This window comes from Lytechinus variegatus, chromosome 6 (assembly GCF_018143015.1).
Source record: "Lytechinus variegatus isolate NC3 chromosome 6, Lvar_3.0, whole genome shotgun sequence".
Lineage (NCBI taxonomy): Eukaryota > Metazoa > Echinodermata > Echinoidea > Temnopleuroida > Toxopneustidae > Lytechinus > Lytechinus variegatus.
In genome coordinates this window covers 12,253,508-12,265,824 of record NC_054745.1, presented here as the reverse complement: position 1 = coordinate 12,265,824, position 12,317 = coordinate 12,253,508, and the positions used below count along the sequence as shown (strand labels likewise).

Here is a 12,317-nt window from a genome sequence, read left to right as displayed (position 1 = left end):
CCACTTCTCCACTTCTCCACTTCAATGACACTAATATTCATGATTGAGGCCGAAGATGATAATACTGTTGCTGGAACACGAAGCGAACTGGAAGCATTCATTATTTCATTAGGTGAAATGATTCCTACACGTAAATTACGGTAGGCCATTGCACACCAGATTAAATCTTAGAGCCATAGGCAGCGGAAGGGGGGGGGCTCCTAAAAAAAGAGAGAGAGGGGGGAGAAGAGAGGAAGGGAAAGAGGGAAAAATAGAAAAAAAGACAGACAGAAAGAAAGAAGCTGTTGGTTGTTCCGCTGAACTCCGTTGGCTCCACTCACCAAATACAGAGACGCGAGTGTTTATAAACTGCCCATATGGCGGCCATTTTGAATATCAAGAAAATAAATATTTTGTCAAAAATTATTTTTTCAGAGTATTTCATACTATTTCATGGTTTTCATAGCCAATGTGCGGAAAATTTTATGATTTTCTTGGGTAATTTGCATATTTGGCGGCCATATTGGATTTTGCCAATTTGCGGAAAATGCTGAAGGTTTACACGAGTGGCATCATTCAGATTCGTAATCATCACCCTCGAATTGACAAGAAACCATAAAAAAATATTAAAACGAGGACAGGTTATGCCTCCTCTATCCTGGACTATATGGAGGCTACATGTAATTCCATTTTACTAATTTTCCTGTATATTATAAGCCTTGTGGTTCTGATAAGAAGTGCTTATATTTATACCTATCATTAGCATTAGGTGTGGAAGCGTCTTGGTGTAGCGGTTCCGATTCTCGCCTTGTAATCAGAGGGTCATGTGTTAGAATCCCACCATCCCACCGTTAATCCACTCTTTGTCACTCTCCACCCAGATGCTAAATGGGTACCCAGTAGGATGTGAAAGCCTATATGTAGTATGCCTAGCAATTGAGTCTTGGAACTCTTGTTGGAATGCTCCCAGGGAGTGGAGAAGGTGTATACATTGTATGTGGGCATGCAAGGATCCGATGACCGGGGTAATAATATGTCGTTCTGATGTATTAAGCATATAAAAGCGGATTACATGTATGATTAATATCTCCAGATAAGTCTTCTTGCGATGTCCCTGCTGAAGTCTCAAATGGCCAGGTGAATGGAGCTTCAACCGTCGTCCCCGTCGACACTGAGGTTACTGTTAGTTGCAACACGAATTATGCACCATCAGGAGGGCCTGGTGTATGTACAAGAAGTGAAGTCTTCGCTGAGAACCAAGGTGGGAGCACGGAGGTGGGTACCGATGAGCCGAGTGTGGTCGGTCTTGCAGAATGTAACGGTAAGTAAAGTCAGAGATTCCCGGACACTTCGGAGATTTTTCACAATGCTGCATTTTGCTCATGGGGAAGGGCGCCCAACAGGGTTGAGTAAGCAAACATTCGTACATCAGCATATGTGTATTACGTAAGGAGAAAATACTACATGTAGGGGATTTGGGATAAAGCACAAGTTCCACCTTTGCCTAACCAGAAAGTGTTTTTGACCCCCCAGTAATTGAAGAAAATTTAAATGTAAAAATTTTCTCCACCGATTCCCACATATGTTTTGTACAAAACCAAAAATGGCGATATGCGAAGATTTGCTTACTCACCGCTGTAGGGTGCTTTTTCCGAGCGTTTCATAACACACTCTATGTAGTGTCCAGTCTTACCCTTGTAGTGTCTTTGGTATAGTGAATACCAGTTTGACTTGTATTCCCGAACGCACATTTACGCATCAGAAAATAATTTCAAAAATGCTTTAAACTTTGCTACATCCTTCCAAATGGAATTTTGATAGAAAGATGATGAAAAAAGGGCCCAAAAACGTGTTTTTAGCTCATCCGGCCAGAAGGGCAAGATGTGCTTATGCTGTGGCGTGGCGTTCGTTGTCTGTCGTCCGTCGTCTGTCGCAATTTCAAAATGCTACTACTTCGCCATTTCAAGTCCGATTTCAATTCTGTTTGCTTTATATGATAGAACTAGGTGGGGCATTCAAAACTTCTACACAGAATTTTTAAATTCATTAAATATGCTAATTTATGCGCATTTTTCAAAATTCACATAAAATGCTAATTCTTTATTTGTTGAATGATTTTGATTTTTTTTTGCTTCCATCTGGTAGAGCTTCATGAGGGTCACCAAACTTCTACACAGAATTTTGAAATTTTGACCAGAACAATTTTTATGCTAATTTATGCGAAATTAATTTATGCATAAAAATTCACATAAAATGCTTCTTTATTTGTTGACCAATTTTGAATTTTTTGCTTCCATCTGGTAGAGCTTCATGAGGTTCACCAATCCTGTACACAGAATTTTGAAATTTTGACCAGAACAATTTTTCGGCTAATTTATGCGAAATTAATTTATGCATATTTTTAAAAATTCACATAAAATGCTTCTTCTTTATTTGTTGACCAATTTTGAATTTTTTGCTTCCATCCGGTAGAGCTTCATGAGGTTCACCAATCCTGTACACAGAATTTTGAAATTTTGACTAGAACATTTTTTATGCTAATTTATGCGAGAGTTAATTTATTCATATTTTTAAAAATTCACTTTAAATGCTTTTTCTTCATTAATTGATGACTGATTTTTGTCTCACCTGCATAGCAGAGTGAGACTATAGGCACCGCTTTTCCGACGGCGGCGGTGTCAACATCAAATCTTAACCTGAGGTTAAATTTTTGAAATGAAAAAGAACGTATATGGACCTAGTTCATGAAACTTGGCCATAAGGTTAATCAAGTATTACTGAACATCCTATTAGAGTTTCATGTCACATGACCAAGGTCAAAGGTCATTTAGGGTCAATGAACTTTGGCCAAATTGGGGTATCTGTTGAATTCCCATGATAACTTTGAAAGTTTATGGATCTGATTCATGAAACTTAGACATAATAGTAATCAAGTATCACTGAACATCCTGTGCGCATTCCAGGTCACATGACCAAGGTCAAAGGTCAATGAACTTTGGCCGAATTGGGTGTATCTGTTGAAATAACCATCATAACTTTGAAAGTTTATGGATCTGATTCATGAAACTTGGACATAAGAGTAATCAAGCATCACTGAACATTTTGTGCAAGTTTCAGATCTTGTGATTAAGGTCAAAGGTCATTTAGGGTCAATGAACTTTGGCCGAATTGGGGGTACATGTATCTGTTGAATTACCATCATAACTTTGAAAGTTTATTGGTCTAGTTTGTTAAACTTGGACATTAGAGTAATCAAGTATCACTGAACATCCTGTGCGCATTTCAGGTCACATGACCAAGGTCAAAGGTCAATGAACTTTGGCCGAATTGGGTGTATCTGTTGAAATAACCATCATAACTTTGAAAGTTTATGGATCTGATTCATGAAACTTGGACATAAGAGTAATCAAATATCACTGAACATCTTGTGCGAGTTAGAGTAGTTTTCAAAGTCAGCACTGCTGCTATATTGAAGTGCGTGATGCAGGTGAGACGGCCAGAGGCATTCCACTTGTTCTTCTTTCTTTGTTCAATCAATTATTTTGTATTCTGTTTTTAATTATTTTTTAAATTTTTCTATGAAATCTTATGTGTTTTCTTTTCTATTATCCATCATGTATTTCTTTGTTTCATTTCTTCTTTCTTCTTTTTAATCAATTTTCTTATGTATTTTCTTGTTTATAATTATTTGTTTTAATTTTTCTTTCATCTTTTAGCTTAGTTGGGGTAATATAGGAGTGCATAGAGCACCTAGCAAAGTGGATATGTGCTCTATACAAATCCTATATTATTATTTTATTACTTATATCATTGATATCGTTTTCATCACCATCATCATTGCAGTTCACATCACACCAGCATGAATGTACTATACTTTTCTCACATTGTTCAGTACTCAAATGCGGAAAGCCAGCAGAGGGCACGAACACAGTGGAAGTTCCCATCACTGAAGGGGCATTAAATGAAGATTTTTTCTATCAGTGCCGTCCTAACCATGTTGCGGATGGATCATTAGCGGTGTGGTGCAAGTTGAATGAAAATAATGAAGCAGAATGGATCCCATCGCCTGCTCCTTCATGCAGTGGTAAGGCAGGGCTCCACTCTAACCCTTTTTCCCTTACTGGTCCAACCTGTTTTTCCATTTTTTACTGGTTTGAACCTAAAATTTACTGGCCCCCAAAATAAAGAAAAACTTGAAAAAAACTAAGTTTATTGTATCCCCTGAACAGAGTTCATTAAGGATTTGTCACACTATTGATGATTGAAGTCCGTGTTCCTTTAAAAAGATAATTTATGTTTAAAAACTCAACCTTCAGTTAATTAAGAATTCAATACTTACTACAGCAATACAGCATGGTCAAAGTTTATCGAGCCTATATAGGGCGATTCCACACTAGAACTTCAAAAATATCGTAAATTTCAACATGCTTTCAATAAGTCATAAATGGTGAAATATTTTACTATGATATCTAAATTTTATGAAAATTATGAGTTTTAGCCTAAAGTGAAGTCAGATATAGCTGTTTTGGGGGGAAACAATGGAATTTTCAATATTCAATAATTTTGCTGATTAAATAGTCAAGTACAAACAGTGCCTGAAACCATTATTGGAAAAACACGAGAAGATTGAAAATAATGCAGGTCAATGGAATAATGTATCAGTAATGATTCCAAATAATATCTACATTTTCATGATCCATAATAGGGGCATCCTGATTTTTTCCGAACCTCTTTTTGGCAATGTCCCCTACGACACATGAAAATACCAAAGTTTTTCTTACAATTTTATTTTTGATGATGCAATTTCACAATATCAGTTTCTCTTTTTTTGACCCATGGGTGATCGATTTATCCTGTAAGGATCTAATTACTGCTCTTCATTTTTCAATAATTGTCCTATTAAAAGTTGTCCTGTACGACTCACAATATAGACTGCATTTGGATTCAGAAACTATAAACTCTCTACAGGCCTATTATGATTTAAGTAATTGATCTGACATTAAGTGAACTGAATAGGTACTTTTTTTTTATCTCTATACAGTGCGTATCAAAAAAAAGTTTACACTTTGAAAACGCCCTGGGAATTTAGAAATATGCAACATGTGGGTAATTTTTTCACATATAATTATGGGTTTGGGTCTCATCTATCAAATGAAAGTAAAAGTTTTGACAGAATGTTACACTTGAGTGAGCACTGTCCATTTTTGTAAAGCTCGCAGAAATCTGTTTGCGCAGAAATGCTTGTTTTCACGCTGTGTCAACGGGAAAGGGCGAAATCAAACTTACCCTGCGAAGCATTTCTCATAAATTTCCCTAGCACTTTTAGCCAATTGAAATAAAACAGATACATTCAAGCATTTTGTAACAATTTTGCCGCCCAAATTTGAAATTTTAACACTTAGTAAGCACAACCTCTACCCTTTTTGTGCCAGCTAGATCTGAGGACATACCTGAATCTGAACAAAAGTTTATATCAGCCATCTCCAGCACTTTTCACTAAGTTTTTATCATTTAAAGTGGCTTTACATTTCATTTTTCATTTAATTCTTGTTTCTCCACACTTTTCCCAAGCTTGGCAATGATTAACAATATGAAAATCAAGCCTAAGCCATTTCATGTAAATCACAGCTCAGTGTAAAGCAAATATCGTCACGATGGACTCGGTGTGTGGGGGAGTGGGGTGGGGCGCAATGCACTCTTCGAAGTGTTTTTGGCAAGGAAACAAGTTTAAAAAGGTAAAAGATATCTTCAAATCAATTTTACTAGCTAAATTCCACGTGTTCTTCATGATTAAGGTCTACTTTTATTCGCATAACTATTTCAAAGTTCTGCGCAAATCATTTTTCACCAACTTTTCAAAAGTAAGTGGTGCTCACTCAAGCGGAAATATTTTTCGACAGTTATATCGTCATTTGCTTAACTGGATCTGTACCAATGCTAAAATGTGGAAAAATCATTAGGATATTACAAATATATAATTTTACAGGATTTTTTCTAAGTGTAAACTTTTTTTTGATACGCACTGTAGAACATGAAATTGGTGATTCTAACCATTTTAATTGACTTCATGTAGGCATATTCTTTTGTGAATCCCTTCAGCTAAACTGGTGATTTTGTTAAATGCTTTTGTGAAATTGTTATAAGATGTAAAAAAAATATACATATCAGTTATCTACTTGTATCTATCTCCCTTGATGATCACTATTTTTCTTATATGCAGTATTGAAACTCCTTACTTTTCTCAAGTCGTTAAAAAAAATCTGGAAAATAAGAAAAACCATATAGTTTCATGAAATGCAGAAGGGCAATTCCACAGGTTGGTGGACATGAGCTTAAAAATTCAAATTCAATATTTTCTTGATTTTTTTTATTCTTTCAGTCCTTCATACATGATAATTTTAGGAACAAGAAATAAAAAGTTTATTTTCATATGTATACTTTGGAAAAAAATGGTCAAAAGTTGTGTCTTCCATTCTGTACCAAAATACAAGAAAAATAGTGAAAAATGAAATATGCCTTATTACCATTTCGCTATTGGTCATTTTCAAACGTGAGTGACACGACAATCGGAGAGGTTTAAGGGCTCATATCTTCAAACTTAAAGGTTATGAATCAATCATGACTACTATATTATATACAATGTAGGACTGGCATGGGCCACTGCGAGTTTGATTTGAATTCAACAATTCGTTTAGTAGATATGATTAAAAAACGGTGCGTGAGTGACACGACAAATTTTGGACATGGGTTTCTGACCACTAAGACATATGGTTGGATTCGTGCCCAAGTAGTTGTCATGGAGTACTGTGAGTACCAGTAAATGTACATAAATAGTGTACCTATCTAACACATATAGTCAAAATCAATCAAACCTTCTCTATGGAAAATGGTACCCTCCTATATACCGTGAGTGACACGACATCCAAAACGTGAGTGACACGACAAGTGCAAAAATACAACATTTATCTCAACATTGAAAGTATTTTTTGCATGATCTAGAAGAGTAAAATACCATTAACCAAAAAAACAAGCTTAATTACATAATAACTGCTTTCTTTAAGTTCATAATATGTCATCCTGATGTTTTATTCTTGGTTTATGGTCATATTTGCCCATCAACTCACATTCCCTATACCATACAACATTGTCACACTAGGGCTTCTACCACTCTCCTCTTTAGAGGAGGAGGGGACACTTGAAGGAGGTGTTATGAGGTCTTGGCATTGACATCAACTCAAACATTCTTTTTGTGGCCTGATATCATTCAAAACTTTAACTCTTTCTCCCTATCTGTATATGAAAGTTTACAGGTTCATATAATTCAGCATCCACAACGGATGGAATAATTTTTCCTTGTAAGAAAGGTATTCTCAATAGTCACTAACATCATCTGGCATGGTCTGGTAGCCAATGATGTCATGTATGGCTCCTTTTCTTAAAATATTGGATTACAATATTATCCTCCTTTAATATTTTAGGCATTGTCCAAATAGGACATGGCAGTTTCAATGTCTTTTTTGGTACCAAACCCCAATCACGTTGCTGCACACTTCAGATGGACTATCAGCAAATCCTTGAGAAACTTGGGAATTCATCTCAACAAGCATAGGTTTTCTCCTGAACACTGCTTGTATGTGGACCCTCCCAAGGCAGTACATGTACTGTAGGCACTGTACCAAAATTCAGAGCTATGCTTTTAGCTGGAATCTTGTAAGCACCTTTTCATTGCTAATTATTTGATCATATACCATACCACGGGAATCCAGGGAAAGCCACAAGGTGAAAGACGCAGTCAGTACCTGATTCTTGCAGTCTGCTACTATTACATAACAACTACAAGTTATTAGCCTTTCCTTTTCTAAGCCCTTGGATGTCACACTAAAATCCAATTCAGCATCCCAACCAGGCTCCCTTTATACCTCAATAGCTTTTTCCCCTCGAGGTCCAGCTCTGTTCTTACCAGGGTACCCCCCCAAAAAAAAAAATTGATCTACTGGTACATGGCAACCCATCCAAAGTTGCTCAAATCAAAATGCAGTCTTGGTTGGGACTTGTTGGGACCTACATGAACATGCATCATTTTGTTGTAATGAATATGTGTAAATGCAAACCTGCTCTGAACACACATTGGCCCGCTTACGGTAATTTGCTGTTCAGACCCTACATGTAGTTAATCACTAGCGGTATGAATGGTGGCCGAACAAATAATGATTTTTAACTTGGCATGTAGCTGCTTCAAGCAATATCCAAAATGTTCTATCAAATCTCAGTACATTCTCACCTGAAATGTTTATGTTTTCTTGCAAATTTGTTTATTTCATGTCCTGGAATACCAGCTTTATGGCAAATGAAAAGGTTGATTTAATCAATCAGAAGGAAAAGAAAAATATTTTCTTTTCCGAATTTGAAAAAATGTTTGGTGTTCATGGTGATCTCTTATATCTCATGTACACTACTTTACCACTAAATTTCTGCAAATTTCAAAAAAGGATCCCTGACTTTTCTAAAGCTCTATGAGTATAACAAAGAAATAACATTGCTCAAAAGAAAGGTGAACTTTCTGTTCATTTCTGTAAATGGAGACAGAGAATGTTTGAGTAATACCTACATGTAGGTATGACTTGAAACATCACCATCACCAACCCTTTATGCATTGTAAATATGTCCTTTGCTAAAGTATAGTGGTTTTTCTCTTGATACATTCATAATTTTGTGTTGATTGATTATGTTGTTATATTCTTAATCACAGTACATTCACCAAAATATGAATTAGGATCCGAGTCTTCACACCAATGGAAAATTGTCAGGATTTTTTAAACCAAGGCAACCACAGAGAGGAGAGAAAATAGATGAACTCAATGTCAAATTCAATATTTCCATAAAAAGGAGTAAAATTAGGAAGATGGAGGAAATTATTAGCCTAAAATAGGCCTAAATGATGTCAGGAACAACATTTTGACTGTATCCCTGGTAAAGCGCTTCAAAAATTACTGGATGTCCTTTTTTATACACAATATAATACCGTGAGTGACACGACATTTCGTGAGTGACACGACATTGTGAGTGACACGACACAACTTAACAGTTAATTTTAGCTTTACCTTAACACATTGGACCAAGTAACTTTATATACAATAAGGTACAGATAAACTGTATTTGCTCCAGTACTGGGATAAATTGATTATCAGAATACACAGCTCTAGAAAACTTTATGCATTTAAAACGTGAGTGACACGACAACCAGTTTTGAAAACTTTGAAACAAATTTTTTTTCAGAAAAACACTTCACAGAATTTTTTTTTGCTATTTAGGAGTTAGATACAATACACAGCTTGTATCTTGCCAACAAATGTGCTTCTAATACAAATTTTATATTGTGATGGGCAATATGTGAATTTTAATGCAAAAATCAAGATTTTGTAACATTTGATTTCCCTTGCATAAAATTCACTGTATCTCAAGACATAATTAATACTTTTATGTAAATGAAATGGAAAAATATACTTTAAGATGTCTAGTTTCAAAAAACATTGATGCCTAATGATTTCTACCAAGTTTTAATTTTCACCCTCATGTCCACTTTTGTTTGAAAATGACCTATTACAACAACATACCACTTTATATATTTCTGAAGTTTAGAAGAGTCAAATTACTTAAAATACACAACAGCTTTTCAAGTAAATTTGTAGTACTCATTTAAAAATGAATATTATAACCTGCTCAGGTGATGTAACGTGAGTAACCGAAAAAACTGACTTTGTTTTCTGAGAGAAAAATTCTTCACAGTTAATTGGAGGGATTTTAAATTATCTTCCTTCAAACAATCTTTGACACAGTGAGACTATTAAAATCATTAAAAAGTACAATTTTTAAAAAAAAAGATGAAAAAAACTGTAACGTGAGTAACTTTGTAACGTGAGTAACCATCATGTAATGTGAGTAACCAGTAAAAATTATTCAGTTAGGTAATATTTTCTGTGGGATGTCAAGTTTTAAGTCTCATGGTGAGTTGTGAAGTTATTTTTGATTAATTAAAAGCAAAATGAGGGTACACCTCTTTGATGTGACTCTTTGTTTATCGAAATATCAGTGGTCATACAATCACACAAAAAATTGAATATTAGTAGAAGTATTCACAATGCGAGAGTGCTTTAGTAAGACGTGGTTTCGATTAACCAAACTTTAAAGAATGTTCGAACGACACATTGAATTCCCTTACCTGTAACCCTATCTAGGCCGGGGTATTTTGGGAGTTGATATGGCCCGGGGGGGGGGGGGGGGCCTTGAGATCTCAGCCATTGGCCGCACGATCACGTCGAAAATTTGGGCGCAGGTTGTCTTGGACATAATCTACAATACTATACAGTAATTTATTTTATGCAAATTGGTATGAAGCGATTATGCTAATTTATGCATAATTAGTAAGCGAAATCATACTTTTCTCTCCTACTCCCTAATAAAGCTCCAATTTTCAAATTTTTTGTGTAAAATCTCTTTTTGATGTTCCTAGCAATGAATTTTACACACATTGAATTTTTAATGACATGTGTGTTGTTACCCATACATAGACAAATTGTAACGTGAGTAACCGTAACGTGAGTAGGGGAGGTAAGTTGAAACATTGTAATTTTCTTTAACGCCTGTAAAATAAATTTATGTGATACTGCCCTCAATTCATTGCAATAATAATTCCACACTGTTGTATTATTAATTGCAATAACTTGAGGGCAGTATTGTATAAATTTATTTTACAGGCTCTAAAGAAAATTACAATGTTTCAACTTACCCCACGTTCCAACTAACCCCAGTCTCCCCTAACCATATTATCTGCACCCCAAGTAAAAACCATGTGTTCTTTATTTTTTTAATTATATAAAAAGTTTGTCTCCCTAATATACTTCTTTGAAATGGATATAATCAACTTTCATTAAAGCCTTGTATGAGGAGACTTTTCACTTATGTCGACTTTTCATTTTATGCATGTCCAAATCATGTAACGTGAGTAACTGACACATTCCAAAGATTTGCCAGGAGCATAATAAAATTTCCCAAGTTTTGTTTTTATACAAAGGATAGTCAGATTGTGTACTTTGTTGTGATAAGGAGATGTTTAGTTCCTATCAATAATAATGGAGTTACAACTCCAAGTATGAGTCAAGGTGTCTCCAAATGTAATGTGAGTAACCGTAGAATAGCCCAGAAAAGTTTGAAAAAGTAGAATCGCATTTCTTTAGAATTTTTTTTTGGTGGAATTACAAGTGACAGTTGTGACATATATCATGTACATTTTATATGAAAAATCATAACATTTTAGCCCTATGATTTACATAAAACACAGTTTCTTTCATTCATTGTTTAAATAGTGTATTGAAAACCATCACTTAATTTACTAAAAATATAACTTCACACAAAACCTCAAGTTTTTTAGCTTTTAAAAATGCTGTGAACCATTGTATATTTCCCATCATAAAAAATGATGATATATTGCTCCCGATTGTATGTGTATATATATAACGGATAGATTTGGTTACTTAAAGGGGAAGTTCACCCTGAAGAAAACTTTCTTGTAAAAATAGCAGAAAAAATAGTAAAAAATATTGGTGAAGGTTTGAGGAAAATCCGTTAAAGAGTAAGAAAGTTATTAGAGTTCAAAGTTTTGGATTTGTGACGTCATAAACGAGCAGCTGTCCCATGTGTTATGTAATATAAAATGCATACATTTCAAATTTTGTATGGTTCCTGATGACTTTATTTTGTTTTCTTTTCATGATCGGGTGTGAAATGATTTGTCTATTGATATACAAAAGTTACAGTGAAAACCATTTTCAATTTTCTGAGAAAATGACATTTCATTGATTTTTTACCATTCGCTATGTAGGAATGCTGCTCGCATATGACGTCACAAATCAAATAATTGAAATTCTAATAACTTTTTAATTATTTGATGAATTTTTCTCAAACCTTCGGCAATATTTTTCATTAATTTTTCTGCTATTTTTACAATAAACTTTTTGTCAGGGTGAACTTCCCCTTTAATTATATTGTCCTGAATTACTACGCAAGGCTCATCATTAAAAAGGAAGAATCTAAGGGCAATGTTCCCCTTCTGATTGATAAAAAGCTCATTGTTCAACACACATTATTTTGTTTATGATATATTGACAGAGATATTCAGCCAATAGCGGTTTCTAACATAATGAATGTCTTTAGTTTGATAGGTTTATCATTATCAGCCAAATAAAGTGATTGAAGAAGTCAAAGAGACATAAAATAAGAAAGTTTGGCTTCAATTTAGAGATGTCCCATACAACACATTTTGAGTGTCCCGTACGCCACAA

At 34.8% G+C, this 12,317-nt stretch overlaps 1 protein-coding gene across 1 annotated transcript in view; it reads left to right on the top strand.

The window, feature by feature from the left end:
* Nucleotides 1-12,317, top strand: part of LOC121417014 (sushi, von Willebrand factor type A, EGF and pentraxin domain-containing protein 1-like) — a 77,942-nt gene that overhangs the window by 22,369 nt on the left and 43,256 nt on the right. The window contains exons 3-4 of the mRNA XM_041610554.1: nt 1,073-1,300; nt 3,872-4,063. Of these exons, the coding sequence (XP_041466488.1) occupies nt 1,073-1,300; nt 3,872-4,063 (420 nt within the window). The remainder of the gene's footprint in view (nt 1-1,072; nt 1,301-3,871; nt 4,064-12,317) is intronic.